This window comes from Acinonyx jubatus, chromosome C1 (assembly GCF_027475565.1).
Source record: "Acinonyx jubatus isolate Ajub_Pintada_27869175 chromosome C1, VMU_Ajub_asm_v1.0, whole genome shotgun sequence".
In the NCBI taxonomy this organism is placed as follows: Eukaryota; Metazoa; Chordata; class Mammalia; order Carnivora; family Felidae; genus Acinonyx; species Acinonyx jubatus.
In genome coordinates, this window is record NC_069381.1 from 95,803,381 (window position 1) to 95,827,280 (window position 23,900).

A 23,900-nucleotide genomic window follows, 5' to 3' on the forward strand; every position below is an offset into this window, starting at 1 on the left:
CACCCAGGCGCCCCAGAATGCCTTTACTTTTTATGGCTGAATAATGTTCCGTTGTATATATGTTCATCACATTTTGTTTATCCATTTATGTTTTGATGGATATTGAGTTATCATCTTTTGGCTATTGTGAATAATGGTGCTATGAACACTGGCATACAGATGTTTAAGTTCCTATTTTCAGTTTTTGGGGGGTATATAGCGAGAAGTGAATTACTGGGTTATCTGGAAATGTTATGATTAAACAAACTGTTTTCCACAGCAGTCATATCATTTTGCATTCCTACCAGCAATACACAGGGGTTTCAATTTCTCTACATCCTTGCCAACACTGGTTATTTTACTTTTTTCTTTTCTTTTCTTTTCTTTTTTTTTTTTAAAGATAGCAGCCATCCTTATGGATGTGAAGTGACCGCACAGAGCCCACTGGGGATTGATTCTCTTCTCTCTTTGCCCTTCCCTCACTCAAGTGCACCCCAGGGGATACCTGGTTTATCTCCTCTAGAGAAGTTTACTTAAGTCCATTGCCCATTTTTGAATTGGGCTATTTATTGTTGTTGAATTGTAGGAGTTTTTACATATTCTGGGTATTGATCCCTGATTAGATATATAATTTGCAAAACTTTTCTCTCATTCCTTGGAGTTGCCTTTTCACTAAGTTGATAGCATTGTTTGCACAAAAGTTTTTAATTTTGATGAAGACCAGTTTGTTTTTCCTTTTGTTACTTGTACTTGTGGTATCATATCCAAGAAATTATTACTAAATTCGAAGTCATGAAGATTTCTCCTGTGTTTTCTTCTGAGAGGTATAGTTTTGTCTCTTGCATTTAGATGTTTGAGCCATTTTAAGTTGATTTTTCAACATAGAATAAAGCAAGGGTTCACTTTCAGTATTTTGCATGTGGATATTCAGTTTTTCCAGCACCATTTGCTACAAGACTTCTTTCTCTGCTAGATCTTAGCAGAGAAAACTAAGATCTTAGCTAGGTCTTAGCATCCTTATCAAAACTCAGTTGACCATAAATACAATGATTTATTTCTGGACTGTCAATTCTGTTCCATTGATCTGTATCTTATATCTGTCTTTATTCTGGTACCACGTTGTTTTGGTTACTATAGCTTTGTAGTCGGTTTTGAAACCAGGGAGTGTGAAGCCTCTAACTTTGTTCTTTTTTAAGATTGTTTTGGCTATTTGGGGTCCCTCGTGATTCCATATGAATTTTAGAATTTTTTTTCCTGCAAAAAAAGTCATTGGGTTTTTTCTTGTTTTTTGTTTTTTCTTGTTTTTTTGTTTTTGTTTTAGTAGTGAGTGCATTGAATTTCTGGAAAGTATCAGCATCTTAACAATACTGTCTTCTGATCCATAAATGTGACCAGATTTTTTTTAGGTTTTCTTTGGCACCTTTTTGTAATTTTCAGAATATAGGTTTTACATTTCTTTTTTTTTATGTTGATTTATTTTGAGAGAGAGAAAGTGCGCACACATCTGGGTGAGCAGGGGAGGGACAGAGAAAGAGAGAGGGAGAGAGAGAATCCCAGGCAGGCTCTTTGTTGTCAGCACACAGAGCCTGACTCGGGGCTTGATCCCACAAACTGTGAGATCATTTCCTGAGCCAAAATCAAGAGTTGGACACTTAACCAGCTAAGCCACCCAGGCACCCCTACATTTCTTTTATTTCTAAGTATTCTGGGGTTTTTTGTTGTTGTTTTGTTGGCTGTGGTGAATGGAATTATTTTCTTAATTTTGTTTTCAGATTGTTTCTAACGTATAGAAATACAGTGAGTTTTGTAATTGATCTTGTATTCTGCAACCTTGTTGAACTCTATTACTAGTAATTTTCTTTCTTTTTTTTTCTTTTTAAAGGTTATTTATTATTATTTTTATTAAGTAATCTCTATACCCAACATGTGGCTTGAACTCACGACCCCAAGATCAAGAACTGTATGCTCTACTGACTGAGTCAGCCAGGCACTCCTCTAGTAGTTTTCTGATAGAACTCTAGTTCTAATAGTTTTGATGGATTCCTTACAATTTTCTAACTATAGATCATGCCAACTACAAATAAAAGTAGTTTTACATCTTCCTTTCCAATCTGGATTCCTTTTTTCTTTTCTTGCCTAATTCCTTTGCAATGAACCACTAATACAGTGTTGAATAGAAGTGTAAGAGCTGACATCCTTGCCTTGTTCTAAGTTTTAGGGGGAAAGTAGTCTTTCACTATAAGTATGATATCCACTGTGGATTTTTCATAAATACTAGAGCTGAGATTATATAGCAAATGTTCGTGAGTCTTTAAATATTAATTAGTTAATAGCTTCAAATTTGTTGGAAACATTTTAATTGTTTAAGATAACAAATGACATGGGAATGCAAGCTGGTGCAGCCACTCTAGTATGGAGGTTCCTCAAAAAACTAAAAATAGAACTACCCTACAACCCAGCAATTGCACTAATGGGTATTTGTCCAAGGGATACAGGTGTGCTGTTTTGAAGGGACATATGCACCCCATTGTTTATAGCAGCACTATTGACAATAGCCAAAGTATGAAAAGAGCCCAAATGTCCATCGATGGATAAAGAAGATGTGGTGTATACACACACACACACACACACACACACACACACACACACAATGGAGTATTACTTGGCAATCAAAAAGAATGAAATCTTGCCATTTGCAACTATGTGGATGGAACTGGAGGGTATTGTGCTAAGTGAAATTAGCCAGTCAGAGAGAGACACAAATCATGACTTCACTCATGTGAGGACTTTAAGAGACAAAACAGATGAACATAAGGGAAGGGAAACAAAAATAATATAAAAACAGGGAGGGGGACAAAGCATAAGAGACTCATAAATATGGAGAACAAACTGAGGGTTACTGGAGGGGGTGTGGGAGGGGGGATGGGCTAAATGGGTAAGGGGCACTAAGGAATCTACTCCTGAAATCATTGTTGCACTATGTGCTAACTAATTTGGATGTAAATTTAAAAAAAAATAAAATTAAAAATAAATAAATAAAAATAAAATAAAATAACAAATGACAGTAATACTTTTTGTTTGTATAAATGTAAGACTTGTTTTTGCTGTATTATAAGCTATATGAAAAGTAATATCTGGATGATAGCTTCCCATTCTACTTTCGCTTAATTTAATTCTGTAATACTAACATTAAAAAAATTTTTTTTAATGTTTATTTATTTTTGAGAGAGAGAGAGAGAGACAGAGTGTGAGCAGGGGAGGGGCAGAGAGAGAGGGAGACACAGAATCCAAAACAGGCCTCAGGTTCTGAGCTGTCAGCACAAAGCCTGATGCCAGGCTCGAACCCACAGACCATGAGATTATGACCTGAGCCAAGGTCAGATGCTTAACCGACTGAGCCACCCAGCCTCCCCTGTAATATTAATATTTTAAAATATTTTTAGTGTTTAAGTGCATTACTATAGAAAAAATAGAAAAGATGCGGTAGGCCAGGAGATAAAACTTTCAATCTCTAGTAGTTCCACCCTTCAGAGGTAACACTATTAGGATTTGGCATATTTTGTGTTTAAATGTATAATTTGTTGATTTTCATCATGTATTTATGGATTACCTACTTTGGACACTGGGGATACAGTGCTGCATAAAACATTGTCCTTGTCCTCATGGAAGCTATAATTTGATGATGAGAGATATTAAGTAAACAATTATATAATACTTTTAGGGGCACCTGGGTGACTCAGTCAGTTAAGCGTCCAACTTTGGTTCAGGTCATGATCTTGCAATCCATGAGTTCGAGGCCAGCGTTGGGCTCTGCTAACAGCTCAGAGCCTGGGGCCTGCTTCGGATTCTGTGTGTGCCTCTCTCTGCCCCTTACTCTCTCATGCTCTGTCTCTCTCTCTCTCAAAAGTAAATAAACATTAAAAATATTTTTAATGATTTTATATATATAATAAATACATAAATGCATAATATATAAATATATAATTGTATAATATGATTGAGATCCCTCCTCCCATTGCTACTACCCTACTCTAGGCTGTCTTGTTAACTTGCCTGGGTTACTAGACAATCTCCCTTTATTCTGACCTCTCTCCAGTTTTTTTACAAAGTGATTTTTACAAAACACATTTGATCATGCTACCTCCCTGCTCTTCAGTGGGTTTTTATACTTTTAGAATAAAGGGCTGAATCCTTCATATGGCCTCTGAACCCCTACATGGGTTGTCTTTCCCCTTTCTCTCTCCTTCTCTAGATTGATCTTACACCATTTCTCCTTGCTTTTCGTGCTCTAGCACCAGCGGCACCATTTCAGTACTGGTTAAGAATATGCTTTTTTCTAGCACAGGCCCATGTACATACTGTTCTCATAGTCTGGAATTTCTGTGCCACCCATTCATTTCATCTAGTCAGTGTCTACTCATTTATTAGCTCAAGTGTTACTTTCTCAAGGAGCTTTTCCTCACCAGTCCTCCATCTAACTCAGGTTCCTTTGTGATGTATTTTTATAGAAGTCTATTTCTTTTTTTCAGAATGCCAATTCAAACTGGAAGTTTGAATATCCGGTGTCTGTCTCCCTCACTTGACTGCAAGGTCTATGAGAGCAGGAACCGTGTCTGTTTTTAAAATCACCAATGCCTCGCTCAATAAGTACTTACTAAAAGAATGAATGAATATATGTGCTATATATAATTCTATTCTACATAATAAACTTATGGATATAGAGGAACATATCTATTTGGTCATATCTAAGACACTGTTGATTGAAATATACACATTTTTCTGTACCTCTAAGAAAGAATGCTGCCAATTAAACCATGATAATTATCAGTTGTAAGATATATCTTGATTTCAGAGATGTTAGTGTAAAAAAATATGCCTCTTAGAATCAGTGAAATGTAATAATTTTTTTAAAAAGTGAGATTATTTCATTTGTAATCTGCTTTTTCTACTTACATTGTGAAATATCTTTATAGGTCAATAACTATACTTCTTTGTTCGTTTTAAATGTCTGTGTAGTATTTTATTGCATAGATTTTATCCTGGATTTAAAAAAAATTTTCATCCTTTTTGTATGCAAAAGAAGTTCACATTTAAAATGTCTTTGGGGCACCTGAGTGGCTCAGTCAGTTAAGCGTCTGACTTCAGCTCAGGTCATGATCTCATGGTCCATGAGTTCAAGCCCAGTGTCAGGCTCTGTGCTGATGGCTCAGAGCCTGGAGCCTGCTTCAGATTCTGTGTCTCCGTCTCTCTTTGCCCCTCCCCTGCTCGCACTCTGTCTCTCAAGAATAAACAAACATTAGGGGCGCCTGGGTGGCACAGTCGGTTGAGCGTCCCGACTTCAGCTCAGGTCACGATCTCACGGTCCGTGAGTTCGAGCCCCGCGTCGGGCTCTGGGCTGATGGCTCGGGGCCTGGAGCCTGCTTCTGATTCTGTGTCTCCTTCTCTCTCTGCCCCTCCCCCCTTCATGCTCTGTCTCTCTCTGTCTCTCTCTGTCTCAAAAATAAATAAAAACGTTAAAAAAAAATTAAAAAAAAAAAGAAATAAACATTAAAAAATTTTTTTAAATGTTCTTATCTACATTAAAAAGTTTTTTTTTCCTGTTTTGCTAATGCTGTATTAGCTTCCCATTACATAGTTCCCACAGATTTAAGAGTAGTATCCTGCTGTTTTCTGGTAGGTAGGCCAGATTTGGCAGATAGGCCATAGTTTGCTGACCTGTGCTTTACACTGTTAAAAAATTGGCGAGGATCTCCAAGAGCTCTGTGTAGTTTATATCTACTAGTATATAGTACAGTAGAAATTAAAACTGAAGATTTTTAGAAGGAGTGGTGGGAAGTAAGATTTATTTCCTTGCTTACACGTTTCTAATTTCATCTTAAGTATAGCCATTCAAATATGGAAGAGGTGGTAAAAAAAAAAATTGCCTGTTGTAACACTCTCAGTAGTGAAGAGAAAAGCAAATCATCTCTTCTATTGCTTTCTTGAGTCATGACAATTGTGCAAGCAAACAAATATGAACAATAAAACTGGGAAATTTTAAAAACATAAGTATATACAAGCACGTTTCATTAACCATTGGAGCAATGACACATCCTTCTAGAAATCTCTATACCCGTAAGAAGGGAATGAAAGGCAGATAACTTCTTAGTATTATTTTAAAAATAGTTTTTGCTTCATGGACTCCCTGAAAGGATCTTAGGGACCCTCAGGGGTCTCCAGACAAGACTTTGAGAACTGCCAGCCTTGTTCATAGTAGGTGTTCAGTAAATGTTGATTGAGTGACCACAGTGCCTGCCCTCTAGTGATGTAGGGATAGAGAAGCTAAATGAAGTATCTAAGTTTATGGTGTGAGAGAGAAGTTCTATGGCAGTTTAGAATAGGGACAATTGACAGGAGCTAGAGTAGCCCAGAAAGACATTTATAAAAATGTTTTCCAAATCTTTTAAATTTGATAATGTATCAACAAAGAAAACAAAAAAAACTCCCAGTGGGTGATCCATTGAATAGTTTGTTGAAAATTATTCTCTTCTGTCCTAGAAATCTCCTGATGTTTTCTGAACTTTGTATCAGAAGTCAACAAGAAAGCAAAAATGGTGGGGCACCTGGGTGGCTCAGTTAAGCATCTGACTCTTGGTTTTGGCTCAGGTCATGATCTCACAGTTTTGTGGGTTCGAGCCCCGCGTCGGGCTCTGCGCTGGCAGCACAGAGCCTGCTTGGGATTCTCTCTCCCTCACTCTCTCTCTGCCCCTCCCCCACTCGTGCTGTCTCTCTCAAAATAAATAAGTAAACTTAAAAAAAAAAAAGCAAAAATGGTTACAAACAAAATTTTCAAAATGGAATTTTCCTGGTAAGTGACATATAGTAACGTGGCAATAACTGAATAAATATTTGGGAATTAACCTGTGAGTGGGTTAGCATATTTATGTATTTACAGATGAATTTCATTTGTATTGACTTGGCTAGAGCAGTAATGTCTTTGTGTAAAAGTTTTTAATATTTCCTCTTTCCACTCTAAATCAACGTTTTAATGATTTTGATGTTTCAGATTCGTTACATTTCACAAACACAAGGCCTGCCCGCTGAGTATCTTCTCAGTGCTGGGACAAAAACAACCAGGTTTTTCAACAGAGATCCAAATTTGGGGTATCCGCTGTGGAGGCTGAAGGTCTGTCTCCTCTACTATACTACTCATTCCTGTACTCCTTACTCCCAACTTTTTAGTTATTAAATTCTTGAGGTGGAGGAGGGAAATGGGGTGGTGGTGGTCGTGATGGGAATGTATGTTTACAGGAGGAAGTACTTGGAAAAAATTATTTCACTGTACACATTTGATCCGATCCTTAGTTAAAAAATAAACTGAACGCCTGTTCACTTGTCTAAGGTTATTTTGCAAATGTGAACCAGCAGCTGAGAAGGGAGTATAGAGAATAGTGCTTCCTATTGAGTCACAGGAAGAACTAGAGTAACCTAGCAATGACTGTTTTTTAGAGAATTCTCAATGGATGTGAGAAAACATAATTTTTTAACTCCCCACATTAAGGCCTTACATATTTTCTTGATCCAAATACCTGTTTTTTACTTCTGACCCTATTCCTTTAACTTGAGAGATCTCTTGAGTAATTTGTGTAACCCTGTGAGTCTCCCTCTGAGTCTGTTAAATAGTTAGCATTTGAAATAATTTCATTTGAATGTAGCTTTAAGGGAAAAATGATAATGTGGCTTCTTCTATGACACCCCTCAGGAGCGGTGCTACGTCATTGTTTCCACATTTAATTTAGCACTGTTGAAGGGGTAGTCAGGTATCCAGGTGCCATCTGTCCACAAGAAGATTTTCTGGTTGTAAATTACTTCCATGTTTGCCATCTCTGGTTGGCAGGGTGACGATAGATACTTGTCTCTTTGTATTCTGGTTTTAATTTAGAACAAAATGTTAGAGTAGTATATGGATGGAATTAAAAAAAATTTATTTTATAGACACCGGAAGAACATGAATTGGAGACTGGAATCAAATCAAAAGAAGCTCGAAAGTACATTTTTAATTGTTTAGATGACATGGCTCAGGTGAGTATAGAAAATTTCAGGAAGCCAGACATTTATGTATCTCTTTAATCAGAGACACACTTCTGTTGATTAATTATATTAAAGATAGATTCAATCTGTTATCTTCTAGTATGTTTTCATTTTTTAGAGAAAAAAGTTCATTAATATTCTGCCATGTATTAAAAGAACATTGAATTTTAACCAAGGACACTTTTAAAATTATTTCTCCTTTGCTTTTGCTTTAACTGGTCTTGTTGCCTGTCAGTATTTTGAAATACCGTTTCTGAAGGTTTCTTTCCTATTTTCTCTGTTAAATACATACTTACATAAGAGCTAACATTTGTTGAGTGCTTATTATGTTCCAAATTCTGTTTAAACACTTTATACTTACTGTGTTATTTAATTTTTTCAACAATAGAAACTTATATATTTAAGTAATAATAATCGCGTTTGTTAACTTGTCCAAATTTTGAATGAAAAGACTTCATTCAGCTTTATTCTACCAACAAACTCAAACGCTACCAAATTGAAGATTTTAATTAGACTGCATAGGAAGAGCTTCCACTTGTGAAAATGATTATACTATAATAAAAAGGATTTCCTCAGGTTTTTCTCCTAGATCTGTATGTGTCTATCTAATCTGTCATGCAGATGTTTAGTGTCAGCATTCAAGATTAAGTGATGAAGTATAATGTTTCTAAATTTTCCTTCGAAGGTGAATATGTCCACAGACCTAGAGGGAACAGACATGTTGGCAGAGAAGGCGGATCGAAGAGAATATATTGATCTGCTAAAAAAAATGCTAACAATTGATGCAGATAAGAGGATTACTCCTCTGAAAACTCTTAACCATCAGTTTGTGACAATGACTCACCTTCTGGATTTTCCACATAGCAATCAGTGAGTATAGTCTGGGGTACTTGTCATGATGTGGTTCTGTGTTGAGTTACCGTCTTACAGCTTAAATGGAGTGGTCACATGTGAGTGGTACTCCTGGTACTTGCATGTTTGGCTCACTGATGCTTTCCTTTCTCATTGAAAAATCATGAGATTAAAAATAAGATGTATGATTTTTTTCTCTTTATGGTTATAAAAACTCTTGATTCATTTTATCTAAATATACTTGGGTAAAAATGTTGATCCACATTCATCTTGAGTTGTTTGTTATCTGTTTAAATCTCAGCATTCATTTTACTGAATCTTTAATCTCTTTTTCAGTGTTAAGTCTTGTTTTCAGAACATGGAGATCTGCAAGCGGAGGGTTCACATGTATGATACAGTGAGTCAGATCAAGAGTCCCTTCACTACACACGTTGCCCCAAATACAAGCACAAATCTAACCATGAGCTTCAGCAACCAGCTTAACACAGTACACAATCAGGTACTTAATAAATGATTTTGGAAACTCAAACCTAAGGAAGGGTAGAAACTAGTAACAGTACAGGTTGAGATAAACCAATCTTTGCTTTGGTGATCTTGTTGCTTCTTATGAATTTCTACTTGGCAAAAGTGATGGAAGACAGGGTAGACTGATAATACCTACCAGTCATGCGTTGCCAAAAATTAGATACACAGGCCTAATCCAGGCCCTCATAGTCTCAGGTTGTCCCATAAATGGACCCTAGCTATTGTACTACTTACTGCTGTTAGTTGTACTGACTTTAGCCAGATGACAGTCTTTCTCTCTGTTGGAAAGGTTTTATATGTCTCGTTACATGTATTGAAGGGTGTTTCCAATAATTTTTTGATGCTGTACATCAGATCCTCAGAACTTATTCATCTTGTAATTGCAAGTTTTGTACCCTTTGACCTTTCACCCATTTTCTCTCCCACCGGCTACCCTGTTCCTAGCAATCACCAATCTACTCACTGTTTCTATGAGTTCAGTTTGGTGTTTCCAATAATTAACTTTAAGAGTGGTTTTGCATTCGTTTGCCAAACAGTGATACTTACATTTGTTTGTTATTGAAGGCGTAAGCTTCCTAATTTCTTAGCTAGATCTACTTTTAAAATGAGATTTGGTGGTATCTCACATCCAGCAACTTTTTGCACAGAAAGAAGAGATAAGGGTTTATACAACCTCAGTTGGTACAGGACCATTTTTTTAATCTTTGTTTTCTTCTTCAACCTTACAATATGCCTTAAATTTAGAGATTGGGAAATTTTCTTGAGCAGAGAGTTATTTCAAAGACAGTTAATATTACATTTAAAACTTTGTTTTAAGTTTTTCTGGGCAGATTCTGCACGTGTAAAAATGTTGTTATTTCCATTTTATACCAGTATACAACTGTAATCCTTTTGTTTTCAGGCCAGTGTTCTAGCTTCCAGTTCTACTGCAGCAGCTGCTACTCTTTCTCTGGCTAACTCGGATGTCTCACTGCTAAACTACCAGTCGGCTTTGTACCCATCATCTGCAGCACCAGTTCCTGGAGTTGCCCAGCAGGGTGTTTCCTTGCAGCCTGGAACCACCCAAATTTGCACTCAGACAGATCCGTTCCAACAAACATTTATAGTATGTCCACCTGCTTTTCAAAGTAAGTGGGGGAAACTGTTATATGAAACCCACAGATCTTGCTGTAGACAGTTCCTTATTGGGTATCTAGTTGTTTAGTTTTGATTTCTGACAGGTTTAAACTCTGACTGTGAAGATAACTGAAATTAACAAAGTGTATCTACCCTTTTTACATTGATTATTTATCTGACTTTGGTACTGTCTGACACATTACGGGAGTTCAGCTAACATTTTCTTATTTGAACTGCCCTGATATCAATTTCTTGCCCATTGAGACCTTCTACCAATGTCCTATATCTTGTATAAGCATGTATCTCTCAATATGCAGGAAATATTAAGCGTGAAGAAATTTGTTGTAAACAGAAGTTCTGTTGAATCTTGTTTCCTATATCATTCCATTATTAAATAAAATTAGCCTTCCAAATAAAATATAATTTTATTCTAAAATGTAAAAATTATGTTTAAGAATGCGGAAACCTTGTGAGTTACATTCAGAAATAAAGAGCATTATTTACTGAACTGAAAAATTCTACAAGTTGAAGTACTTGTGTGGGGAATGCATTAGGATTATCTGCTTCAGCTTATGAATCATACTGTTCCTGCAAATTCCTACCAACAGAGGAACAGAATAGCTGAAGAGGGAGGCTCTGACCCCATGTGTTGCAATAAGATTTAAATTTTCACATTCCTATCCTTCTTCATTTTTTTCATTGTTCTGTAATTCAGTCTGTCCAGTTCCTTTTTTCCTGAAATATGGGAAATGTGTTTATTGATCTGCTGAACCATTTAAAAGGGCACATTATTTTAGGGATGTTTTCTGACGACACACTTGATTTTCCCAACAGAAAGTCAGAAAGTCAGGTTTATACCCTGTGGAAATAAACCAGGATTCAGGCTTCTTATAGCACTTTACATAAAAGCATTTTTATCTTTTTACTTCAGTTCCTTATTGACTGTGACTCTCTTGTTTGTTTGGTTTCTGACAGAGTCGGAGCAAGCAGAAGGAAAAGAGGGGATAGGGGAGACTGAGAGATTACCGGGAGGACAGGAGAGCAATAGCGATGTAAACCAGGGAGAAACCACAGGGAGAGCGGAGGAGCAGATTCAAAACCCGTAAATGCAAATTTAGCCTAACTTACCAAATTATTTTCTGTGTATGCTGCATAGTAGTAAATTCTATACTTTGGGTTGTCATATGTTGAGTGATTCTTCTACTGAATTTAGCAAACTAGCCACATTCCTCCCCCTCATCTTTTCCAAAGTGAATCTCATGGGAACAGTTTTCAGATGTGGGACTTTGAAGTTTTCTGCTGCTTCTCAGATGATATTTATGACATGAGGCAGAACTTCTTAGTTCCTTTGACACAATGAAATATAAACTGGGTATGGAGGGGAGAAGTGGTATAACTACTTTTGATGTAATTAGGTAAGTATAAGCTTTGGAAATTTTTTTCTCCTTAGGAAGTCTAAATAATCTGAGGAGCTAGGTAGAGCAAATTGTAAAATTTCCAAATCAAAGGGTTTTTAAATTAAGGTAATGAGGATGATGATAGTTGATACATACTACTACATGCCACATAATGTTCTGACTGCTTCTACATGTATTTAATTCACCCTCACAAACAACCCTAGGAAGTGACCCAGTGTCATTATGTCCGATTATACATGAGCAAATTGAGCATGATTCTCTCATCTGCCTAAAGACTTAATAACTAGTTAGTGGTGGAATTGCAATTTGAACCCAGGCGGCGGGGTTATGCACCTGGGGTTTGAACCCAGGTGGTGGGGTAGCTTACGCATTTTGAAGTATTCTGTACCACCTCTCAGTATTTAAACTCTGCTGTTAAGAGTTGTCAGTTGATTTGCACCCACAGCCGTATGCTGGATTCTGCCCAGCAGTCCTATATTCCAGGTTGCCTCCTTTTCTTTTACCATCTGCTCTGTTATAAGATGCTATACTTAGAGAAAAATAGACCCTCATCAATTAGACAGTTTTATTCTTCCTCCCATACTTTCCATGGATTTTTATTTAACAAGTTGTATTCATCAAAAACAAAACAAATCAAAACTTTAATCATTTCTTAGTTCAGGGTTCAGGGAGAACCTTCCAAAAGTGTTACTTTTAGTAATTGGTTGTTTCCACTTGTAGTTTCCTGAAGAAGCTAGTTTTAAACTAGCTTAACTGCTGTGGTTTAGCCTAAATTACAATAGCAATCTGTTACTTATTTAGTTACATTTGTAGGTCAGTACTATAAATATTACTTTCTGTACTATTCTGATTGCCCAAAATAGATCTACGTTTTGCTCAGTGGTAACTATCATTCTGTAATTTTGTCCCCTTTACTTCATTATTCTGGGACTCCTAGGTGAACTTCTATCATGAACATTTCTTCCTAAATTTTACCTCCTTTGTTCCTGCCCAGTTGTAGGAGGTCTATGACAATAATGTTGTCTTGTAGTGTTGTGGGAATTTAGACAAGAATTTTGATGTTGCTTAGCTTTCCTATTAGATAGCATAGCCTTAAGAAGAATGGCTGGCAGATTTTTTTAGGTGGATATCTGGATTTGTTACCTTTTATTTTTATGTAAGAAGCACTTTTAAAAAAAAGTTATTGTTAAGAGTGTTTTAATTCTGATTTGACTTGTCTCTCTTACTTTGTGTATTCCTGGATTGTGTTTTCCAGAATGAGATCTTCTAAAATACTTGTAAGTCACTGAAATAGAAAATTAGAAGGCTTGCTGAAAACCTACAGTGTTAGAGTTTAGGAGTTATGCTTATTTGGCATCTCCATAACAATGTTGAGAGAAATTAGCGATGGGTTAGAAAATGTCACTGAAGAAGATCTCTAATTAAAATAACATGTTTGTGTCCCCACTTAACAAAAATGCAGGAATTAGTGAATTAGAGAAACTTCCATTAGTGGGTAATAGAAACTTAAATTCTCCACATTGAGGGTTTTGGTAGGGCAGGTTTAAAAAGCTTTTTTTTTAATTTGTATTTATTTTTGAAGGAGAGAGAGACAGAGCATGAGCTGGGAAGAACAGAGAGAGAGGGAGACACGGATTCCGAAGCAGGCTCCAGGCTCTGAGCTGTCAGCACAGAGCCCGACACTGCATGGGGCTGGAACTCACAAACTGTGAGATCATAACCAGAGCTGGAGTCAGACACTTAACCGACTGAGCCACCCAGGCAGTATAGGGCAGGTTTAAAAGGAAGTTGAAGTGTCTCTTCTCAATGCTTGACAAGAAGGAGAAATATCTTTGCTTCTGAATGAGAAATTCTGATTTGTAGAAAGGATTTATTCAGCATTTGTGCTCAGAGCATAATGAATAAAAAGATAGATATGGTCACTGTTTTAAAGGCAGCAAAAAGTTCTTAATTTTCTTACCTCTCCATAGTTAGTTGCAGAAGAGCCTTACTAAAAAGCTGTCAATAGCAAAAGTAGATTTCTAAAATAAGTAGAAAAAGTGTTTGTGTAAACCAAAATGACTCCTTTTTAATATTTTTTATCCTGGGTTATAATTTCTTCAGTCCACATACCAGTTAAAGATAAAATGTGTAAGTAACTTGTTAACTGGGTTATATTTTCTGAGGAGTAAGGTAAAACATCTTCAAAGGGTAACTCATAACTCAGGTGATAAATTTTTGAGCTTTTCGTATTTTTTCTTAACTAAGAGTCATAATTAAGCAAAAGTTAAAATTATATTCAAGTCATTGCTTTTAATAAATTACATTTAAAAAACCCAAGTTTTTTCCCTCCCCCAATGAATTAAAAGGTGAATGCAACTTAAGTATAGGTTTTTTGTTTGCTTTTGCCTATGCTATTAATGGGAATAGGATGAGTATTATAAGTGTTGTAAGGTAAAAAATAATTTTAGAGTTCCCTTAAACCATCCGTTCTTGTATCAAACATTTTCCCATTAATTTAACCTGAAGGGAGCCAAACCAGTCTCCCCTTTCTTAACTCCCTAGACTTCTATGAAACTCCTTTGTCTTCAGTGTGTACAGCTAACCTGGGTGATGGATTCTTTGAACAGAAAAGCTAAAAACAAACAAACAAAAGCCCCTAAACAAACAACACCGCAGACCCAGCAAAGCAGTTTAACTGTGGTGGTGTTTTCTACAGCTGGACTACAAGCAACAACAAAGCATTCTGGGTTCCCTGTGAGGATGGATAATGCGGTGCCGATTGTACCCCAGGCGCCAGCTGCTCAGCCACTACAGATACAGTCGGGAGTTCTTACGCAGGTAAAAGCCATAGCAGCTTGGATACTCGATGTTGCTGAAGCACTACTGAGAATCAGATATTTTGTCCTGGAAGATGGTATTTGCTTTGACTGTAAGATCTTTCTTGGTCATGATTCAGTGGACTTCAAGTGAAACCTCTATAATAGAATGATGACTCATACCTAACACTATTGTAGCTCTGCTGGTGTCTTCCTTAGATTTATGTGGATAAATACCCAGACCTTGAGAAATCATGTTCTGAGTGAATTGCCTCAGATTCTGTGGGATGAAGTTAATTTTTTGTACATACATAGCAACATCTCGATTCTAAATACGAAGCATTCCCCTTTGGTTCCCTTTAATGTCCCCTTCGCTCACTCTTTCAGAATTACATCATGGCGGAGAGGCTGGATCATATCAGGATGCCTCTTCGAGTATTACAATTCCTTCATTCTGTGTGTTTAACTAGGCTGTAGAAAGCCTTATTAACACTTTCTACGTGCCATGGAACATGCAACTAAGACGGGCAAGAGAATCACGAAATATTCATACAAGCAACAGATACCACATTTTCAATTTTCTATGTGTAAATGTTTGTGGCCCATGACACACAGGAAATCTGGAGGTCCAAAACCCTTATTTTGTGAGGAGGAAGAAGGGGAATTCTTAATACGTGCCTTTGTTGATGGAGTTTTAACTGATCCTCTGAATCTGGCCCAAGAAGGATTCCCATACTTTATTGCTTTAGGCCACTGACATTTGACCCAGTGGGCTGACGCTGTGCAGAGCTGAAGGGGAAGGCTGTGTTTGTACGTGCATTTTAGGTGATACGAAATTCCTACTTGTTGGTAATATCTTGGGGGGAGTGAGAAACCCTTCTGAATCCAGATGACCTGCCTCCGTGTTTGTTTCACTCACCTGCCTAATCTACGTTTCAGGGAAGCTGTACACCACTAATGGTAGCAACTCTTCACCCTCAAGTAGCCACCATCACACCGCAGTACGCGGTGCCCTTTACTCTGAGCTGCGCAGCCGGCCGGCCGGCGCTGGTTGAACAGACTGCCGCTGTACTGGTAATTCCCCTCACTTGATTGTGTTACTAACGGAGTTTCTTTGGTTTCTTTCTTTCTTTCTTTTCTTTTCTTTTTTCTTTTTTTTTTCCTGTTTGTTTTTGTTCTGTTTTCTTCTGGTTTTTCTCATTTTTCAAACAAAAATTTTTTTAACTTAGTCTTTGCAGAGGGCATGGAAGCATGTGCCATCTTGTGGCTGTGTTCTTGCTACATCTTTAATGTCTCATTGTTTTCCTCCCCAACATTTCCTGAAGCACTGTTTGACTCTGATACTCAGTGTGGCTCTGTAAGGAGCCAGGTCCCTTTATTCTTCTTTGCCAGCCTAGTGTGATAAAAGCTCTTGGTGTAGCCTCAGAAGAGCTTCAAGACTTATCTGTTTTCTGCCCTTTTATCCTCTGGTCCCTGAGAATGAAGGAAATGGCTTTTAGTTTGGCTCAGCTACAGGTATCCGGATGGCCAAAATTTGAACTCCTTGGCAAGTTAGCTTCCTTCTTTATTTGCTATTTTAAGCTTCTAAAACTTTTGTGCACGTAGAAATGTTTAAGATGCTCTTAATGTATTGCTTTACCAGTTGATGTTAACTTTCCTAATATGAACATACGAAGATAACTCTTTTTGCCACTTGTGATCCGTGTGGCAGCTTATATTTTCCATGTAAAGATATCCCCTTTAGAATCTTTTGAGATATTTCATTTGTTGGTTGAGATTAAAGGTGAGCTCATTTTTAGGAGTTTATGGAGAAATTAATTACCTTACAAATAGGTCTTTATACAAAGGCAAAAATATGGCTGAAAAACTTTATGCAAATACAAGACCTTTGTTACTAAAAGTCCTGGGGAAAAGCTATTAAATACAGCAGCAAATGTAGTAGTATGGGGCTTAGAGATAGGAAAAACAAGTAGGACTTTGAGGTGTATTTCAGGATTTGTAACCTTTAGAGTGATCTTTGGATGTGTTTTGGTTTATTTGGGGGAGTTAGAATTGTTTATTGGACATCCGGCATTTCATTACTTGAAATTGAAAAGTAGGAAGGCTTTTGAAAACCTTATCGATACTATTGAATACTGATATCTACATCTTTCAAAGTGGCTTTACATTTCTTTTGTTGTTTCTCAAGGATTCGTGTGAGTGTAAACACTTCCAGAGACACACTTTGGTTGTTGGAGTTTGTTTGGTTTTTAGTTTAAAAGTCTTTGTCCACTTCCACATGAATTATAGCATAAGCATAAAACCTGAGTGCAGGGAAGTTAGATATATTTCCAGCTTGATTGATCCAAGCCACTGGTTTTAACTTGCTCACCTATAGTTTTGAGAATGTCAGTTGATACTTCTCCTTTGCTGCTTCTCTTAAGTTTGCACTAGTCATTTGCTAAGCTTTGCATATTTTTGTTCTTCCTCTGTCAAAACAGTTCGTCGCTTGGAACGCCAGATTTCTGCCTCACGTTGGAATGTTATTTCTTGCTCTGTATTAAACTACATGCTTTGTCTTGTGCAGGTGTTGGCTTATGGAAAGACGCATGGTGTGACTTAACATACTTCTCTTATTTTTTGTTATGTTTTATTTTGTTTTAAATTCTGCTTATGATAGCAGATGTGTATGCAGTTTCTCTGCTTTGAAGGCTTCTTGTTTGGAACCGGTATTTGTAACAAGTGGATCTGTTACTTGCAGAAATATTTTTAAAACAGTGTGTTGATGGCCTTGCAGTTTGAAATTCAAGAAAAGAACCATATGTACCCAAGCATTGTAGGTGATTGTACTGTAGAATTTGAGTTTAAAAAGGAAACTTTCAAATCTGTTCCCCTTTTTTTCAGAAAATGCCAGAATTTCTGTAAGAAGTTCAGAAAACATATTTGTTGCTGTCTATGGCAAGTGCTTGTTAAAAACTAGAAATGATGTATTTTCTTATAGTGATTAGTTTTTATGTTGAAGTATGTTTCTGCAGATGATACCTTAAACAGTATATTTTAGGTAACTATTAAGAACAAAATATGGTGCTCTCTGCATCTATTTCATAAATATTTTAATTGCTGCCTTATTTAATTTATCACGTGGCCGTATATGATGAAGTTAGCCTTCTTTTGCTGGCATAAGCTTGTTGGCCAAAGGATTTTGGCCTTTGGTCATCCACATCTGGCTCCATTTTCCAAGTTCTACCCTTTTAAAAAGGCACAATTTTCCCCTCTGTTTTATGGGTTGAATTGACCTCATGTCTTAACTGATTGGCACTTAAAATTTTTAATTCTTATTTTTAATCTCAAGGGAGCTGTCTTAACTCTTTCTAGGGATATTGTTAGAATCGTTGGAAAAATGATACTCCATCGTTTAACCAGAGCTTACCTCTGAACTTTTGGACTCCTTTGCTCTACAGTATAATAGGAACTCTTAACCACAGGGATCCTCTTTTCTTTAATACCCTGGTGGTCATGTTATAGAGGTGGCTGAGAGAAAGCAACATGTTCTCTTTCCCTCTTCACAAGACTTGTAACCTTGAGCCCCTCTGACTTTTCTTTTTTGATCTCTGCAAGTTAACAATCTACAAGCAACTTCTTTAAAGATATGAATTTTTCTTTCATCTAAAAAACAAAAGAAAAAGCCAAGAATGCGTCAAGTCTGGATCTTTTTGTGTGTGTTTCCTTACAGCAGGCTTGGCCTGGAGGAACCCAACAAATTCTCCTGCCTTCAACTTGGCAACAGTTGCCTGGGGTAGCTCTGCACAACTCTGTCCAGCCCGCAGCAGTGATTCCAGAGGCCATGGGCAGTGGCCAGCAGCTCACAGACTGGAGGCAAGTATCCTGTGTTCCTCCCTGGGATATTTGCAAGCGTAGTTCCCTTAGGGTAGGAGTGCTTGATGATGACTGGGACGAAGATAAAAGAGAGATGTATCTTTGTTTCAGATTCTTTAAGAAAAGAACCTTATCAGTCTCGGAGATGGGGTAATGAGAAAACTTTGAATACAGGAAGACAGTAGGTTCCGAGATCAGGAATCGTTTACTTCAGATTTAAAGACTTACGCAATAAGAAACCATATGGTGAAAACTTAGAGCCTTGTAGTCCAGGTGCCCAATTTTAAAAATAAAATGCAGCTCTGTTTGGTTGTTTTAATTGCTTTTAATGCCTGTTTGGTCCTCATGTCCCAGTGTTTTAGGCATTCAGTCTTCTGTGTGTGTTTCTGTTGATACAGGAATGCCCACTCTCATGGCAGCCAGTACAGCACTATCATGCAGCAGCCGTCCTTGCTGACGAACCATGTGACGCTGGCCACTGCTCAGCCCCTGAATGTTGGTGTTGCCCATGTTGTCAGACAACAGCAATCCGGTTCCCTCCCTTCAAAGAAGAATAAGCAGTCTGCTCCAGTCTCTTCTAAGTAAGTCTGTGTGAGAGCTGGTGGTCAAAATCGCCAGTACGAGAGAGATGCTGCCAGCATTTAAAGCGCTGTGGTACAGATGCTTGTGGTGTGAAGCAGCAGGTAGCTGCCATCTGTGCTGGAGCTAACCTTTCTGCTTGGACACGCGTATCAGGTGTGTCCTGGATATGCAGAGCCTCTCTCTGCTGCCCCTCTGAACCCAGGCCTTCTTTAGGCCAATGTGTCTGTTTTTCTGGCCACTCTACAGGGTGAGATTTAACCATGGGCATACCCAAAATGTGTGTTGTATTTTAGGGTTGTTGTCCCCGGAAATCCTGACTAGAGCGGTTAGTTTGTTATTGGAACTTTTGTAGTTAAGTGTATTGGCTTAATGATCAGGTAAAAAAGGAATCAAAAAGCAAGCAAGCTGGAAAGAGTTCTAGGGAAAGATGGATAGTTTTGGGGGTCAAGAACTGAGCGGTCTTTCTTGTGACCTTTTTCCACAGGTCCTCTCTGGATGTTCTGCCTTCTCAAGTCTATTCTCTGGTTGGGAGCAGTCCCCTCCGTACCACATCTTCTTATAACTCTCTAGTCCCTGTCTCAGATCAGCATCAGCCAATCATCATTCCAGATACTCCCAGCCCTCCTGTGAGTGTCATCACCATCCGCAGTGACACTGATGAGGAAGAGGACAACAAGTATAAGCCCAATAGGTAAGTAAGATAGGTAAATGGTTCCCTGGCTCAGTGGCTCCTACCCTTAAGTCTTAGACTCGTGGCTCCCGGCAGGTGTTTGGGCTATTGAAAGGAAGGACTGAAAAAAGGTATTCGGAAGCATGGCCTTGGACGCATGAGTCAGAACACTCAAGTTTCCATAACTGAGCATCATGTTGTCTGACATGTCGTTGACATGTTCCAAGACTGAGCGTCAGTCTTTCAGTTATGTTGGCTAGAAAGTGGATATTAAGTTGCTTCATATTCAGCTACTCTGGTTTGGAATGCACATTATACCATAGCCATGATCCCCTGCTTTTAAGGACCTTTAGAGTCTGAAAATAGATGCCATAGCAGAAGCATATAAACAACAGTGAAACAAACCAGTAGATAGGAAGTTATTTGTAATTTCTTAATCTGCAAAGGCCTCTTTGGAAGAGGTGGAACTTTGAGTAGGGCTGCCTTCTTTTTCTCCTTCTGCCGTATGGTCTGAAAATTGAAGAATATAAGTACCAGATAATTTCCTCTTATCTCAGCACCTTAATCCAAGTTCTTAACTGGGCAGTTAACCAAGAGAGAGTGGATACGTTCAAGAACTGCTACATGCACCTCTCTCTTAGTGCTAGCAGAGTTAACTGCTCTGATTGTTCTATATTGCTTTCTTCATTGGTCCTTTAGTGTTAGAGGAGAGAAGAGAGAATAACCCCGTGTTTCCCTGAGGAAGTAGGATTCACACATGACAGTAACTTATGAGACTTTACAGAGTTATATATAAATGAAACTTAAATGAAATTAGAGAGCGAATTTAGAATGAAGTACTTCAAGAGAGCTGTTTACACATGGTATTTACAAATGGCAAGTGGACTTGAAGTTTTGAAAGCGGTTTCTGAACTGATCTGGGGAAGAAAACTAAACTTTCCAGTGAGGAAAAGTGGCCTTATAGTGGCAAAAATTACATAACCCAGCAGGATGGCTTTGACTGGAGCCAAGCCTATTGAAAAAAAAATCAGGAAAATTAGGAAGGTGGGGTTCAGTTTGTGAAAGTACTTAAAAAAAAAAAAAGTGTGGTGAGAAGTTTGACTAGACATACTAAGGTACCATTTACAGCCTAGCAGGATGCTGTGGGGAAGAGTGGTGCCTGAAGAATACTGTGGAGACAGTCAGGAGCGGAAATGGCTAACGGGCCGTGGAAGAGGTGTAGGAGACGTGTGCTGGCATCATTGTGTCCCAGCTCTGAATCCTGGCTCTACCGCTCATCACTGAGTGACCTTGGCCAAGTGTCTTAATCTCTCTGTGCTTCAGGTTCCTCATCTGCAAAACGGGGGTGATAGTACCAACTTCATAGAAGTGTTGTGAGGATTCGGTGAGACAGTATGTAGAGTGTAAGCATAGTGCCTGATGCATGATAAGCACTCAGAAGTTTGCTGCTGCTAGAATTATTCTACTGTCATAGTCGTCGTCATCATCATTGTCATCATGGGAGGACCGGAGATTATCAAAGAAACACTGCCAGAAATGGGTTGAATTTTCACGTATTTTCTTCTCCTCAGCTCTGGCCTGAAGGCAAGGTCTAATGTCATCAGTTATGTCACTGTCAATGATTCTCCAGACTCTGACTCTTCCTTGAGCAGCCCGTATTCCACTGATACCCTGAGTGCTCTCCGGGGCAATAGTGGACCCCTTGTGGAGGGGCCCGGCAGAGTTGTGGGGGATGGCGCTGGCACCCGCACCATCATTGTGCCTCCTCTGAAAACTCAGCTTGGTGACTGCACAGTAGCAACCCAGGCCTCAGGTGAGCATCTTCACAGCTACAGTTGAATTCTCCTTTGACGTGTGTACCCTTAATACGTTGCTATGACCTACTTATGCCAATAGCAGAGACCAGTTACTTAATTCAGAAATCAGTTGCTTGTTGTGTGAAATTGTTTTTGGCAATCAGTTTATCATACTATGTTTATTTTGTTTGGATTAACATAAAAATGAATTTTGTAGTCCCAGAAATATACTCACTGTTGGTGGGAGAAGGCAGACCAGAGCCATTGTATGGCCAGAAGAATTAGCAGGCAATGTTTTTTTTTTTTTTTTTGCCACAGGTAATTTGAATTTGACAATCCAGTGTGACTAGGAACTGATAATATTAAAAATGACTGCAAAAGATCTTTTAAGAAAATGATATGTACTTAGATCTTTTCTTACCCAGTGTCATAGCAGTGATACTTTTGTGGTTTTTATTATCAACCTAATTTCCACCATCCTTTTTGCAGTTAGGTGCTGGGCTTAGGCTCTCTGGTCCAGTTATCAGGTAAAGCTAGTTGTAACAGCAAGCCCCACATTTCCCTTGGGGACATAATAGAAGTTCGCTTCTTCCTCACATGACTTCCCAGTGCTAGTGCTCCTTCTGGATGGGCCTGTGGTGAGTTAAGGATCAGAGCCCAGAAATCCTCGGCCTCCAATGAGAAGGAGAAAGAGTTTGGAGGAGGGACCCACATTTCTTTACCTCTAGCCCTGGAAAGAGTGGAAACTAATCACATGGCCCCACCTAGAGGCCAGGGGGCCCGGAAAGTGTAGTTCTTGTCTAGGCAGCTCTAGACAGGGGCAGCTCTCTACACCAAAGGAGGGGAGCTTCAGTTTTTGGTGCCAGTATAGCCATCAGCGCTGCACTTACATGAGTTGGTGACTTACTGTGAATTATGCTACTGCCGGAGACATAAACAGGGTTCAGCAATAGGCAGCTGTCCCATTGCAGACAAGGCAGAACTTCCTGATGCCAGGCTACTGAACAACATTGTTAGGAGCTCTTTACACTGTTGGGTCCAAAGAATATAGGCTACTCCACAAATCCTTGAGTAAATGCTCCAGTGTTCCTGGTGGGACCGCAGAAGGAAGCAACAGGTTGACCTTGATCTTGCTTAAAGCTAACTGCCCTGCAGTTTCTTAGAATTTGAAGATAGTGAGTGCCCAAAAAGATCTAGACTTGTTTCAAAGCCCCTTTGACACCTAAATGTCCTAAGTATTACCAGCATCTTACTCAGCTTCCGATTGTCATGTCTGTACTTGTTTAACCCCTTCCTCCATAAGACTCTAGGCCCCTTGTGGGTAGGGACCATGTCCTACTGGTTTTTGTATTTCCAGTAGTGCCTTGCACATTACAGGAGATTAGATAATATTTACGAAAGTGAGCCTTTCGAAGACCCTTTATGGAGCTTTGTAGCAAGACAGAAAAGAAATGGGTTGTATGGTTTTTGTTTCTCTGGTGTAAATGTAATTGAGGAAATAAGATATACATGAAACCTTAACTCTTGCAAACTTTGTACAAACCTGAACTGATTAACGTGGTGCCATCTGAGGTTTAACTCAGCTCTGCCGAGCAGATGTCTACTCATAACTAAGTCAGGTCTGATCTGTTTTTAGGTCTCCTGAGCAGTAAGTCCAAGCCAGTGGCCTCAGTGAGCGGGCAGTCATCTGGATGCTGTATCACTCCCACAGGGTATCGAGCTCAACGCGGGGGGACCAGTGCGGCACAGCCACTCAACCTTAGCCAGGTAAGCGCTAGGGGCTGCTGCCTTCTGTTTGGGGCCCTCCCTATTGTTACTCTCTGGAGAACCCTGCTTCTGGCTGGACTGCTGAATAAAGCCAGATGAAGCCCCTCTTGTGTCAGTCAGTTTGGTGTTCTGTGGCCTGCGTCATACCCGCGTGTGCTGTGTCTCTATTCCCTCTAGAAGTGTGTTGATGTACATTCCAGGTTTTCTGTTGGATTTTGCCAGTCTATCCTGGAAGCTTAGAGAAATGTCTAGCATTCAGAAAGCTTCGGATACTTTAGTCCGTGCCTAGTTCTGTACTACCACATGCTTTGAGACCAAATTCTCTTCCTTTATCTCCCAGGTCATAAATAACCTGAGCCTCACACTGATTACTTGAGGCAAGAGACAGTGAAAAACTGGTTCTAGTCCTATGTGTTGGCTTGAGTCTGGGATTTGCTTCCTCCCCCCGCCGCCCCCCCGCCCCTACTATCCG

At 38.8% G+C, this 23,900-nt stretch overlaps 1 protein-coding gene across 8 annotated transcripts in view; it reads left to right on the plus strand.

Annotated features, from left to right (window-relative positions):
- Window positions 1–23,900, plus strand: part of HIPK1 (homeodomain interacting protein kinase 1) — a 51,728-nt gene that overhangs the window by 22,307 nt on the left and 5,521 nt on the right. For 4 of the 8 annotated variants that reach the window (XR_008295147.1, XR_003419901.2, XM_027058297.2 and 1 more), the window contains exons 4-15: window positions 7,025–7,144; window positions 7,954–8,040; window positions 8,735–8,919; window positions 9,238–9,400; window positions 10,328–10,553; window positions 14,659–14,780; window positions 15,698–15,832; window positions 18,471–18,613; window positions 19,012–19,194; window positions 19,680–19,886; window positions 21,437–21,678; window positions 23,298–23,428. Coding sequence is in view for 4 of the 8 variants with exons in the window: in XM_027058297.2 (XP_026914098.1) it covers window positions 7,025–7,144; window positions 7,954–8,040; window positions 8,735–8,919; window positions 9,238–9,400; window positions 10,328–10,553; window positions 14,659–14,780; window positions 15,698–15,832; window positions 18,471–18,613; window positions 19,012–19,194; window positions 19,680–19,886; window positions 21,437–21,678; window positions 23,298–23,428 (1,944 nt within the window). In the remaining 4 variants the exon portion in view is untranslated. The remainder of the gene's footprint in view (window positions 1–7,024; window positions 7,145–7,953; window positions 8,041–8,734; window positions 8,920–9,237; window positions 9,401–10,327; window positions 10,554–14,658; window positions 14,781–15,697; window positions 15,833–18,470; window positions 18,614–19,011; window positions 19,195–19,679; window positions 19,887–21,436; window positions 21,679–23,297; window positions 23,429–23,900) is intronic. The other 4 variants (XR_008295148.1, XR_003419902.2, XM_027058299.2 and 1 more) reach the window with 2 other exon arrangements.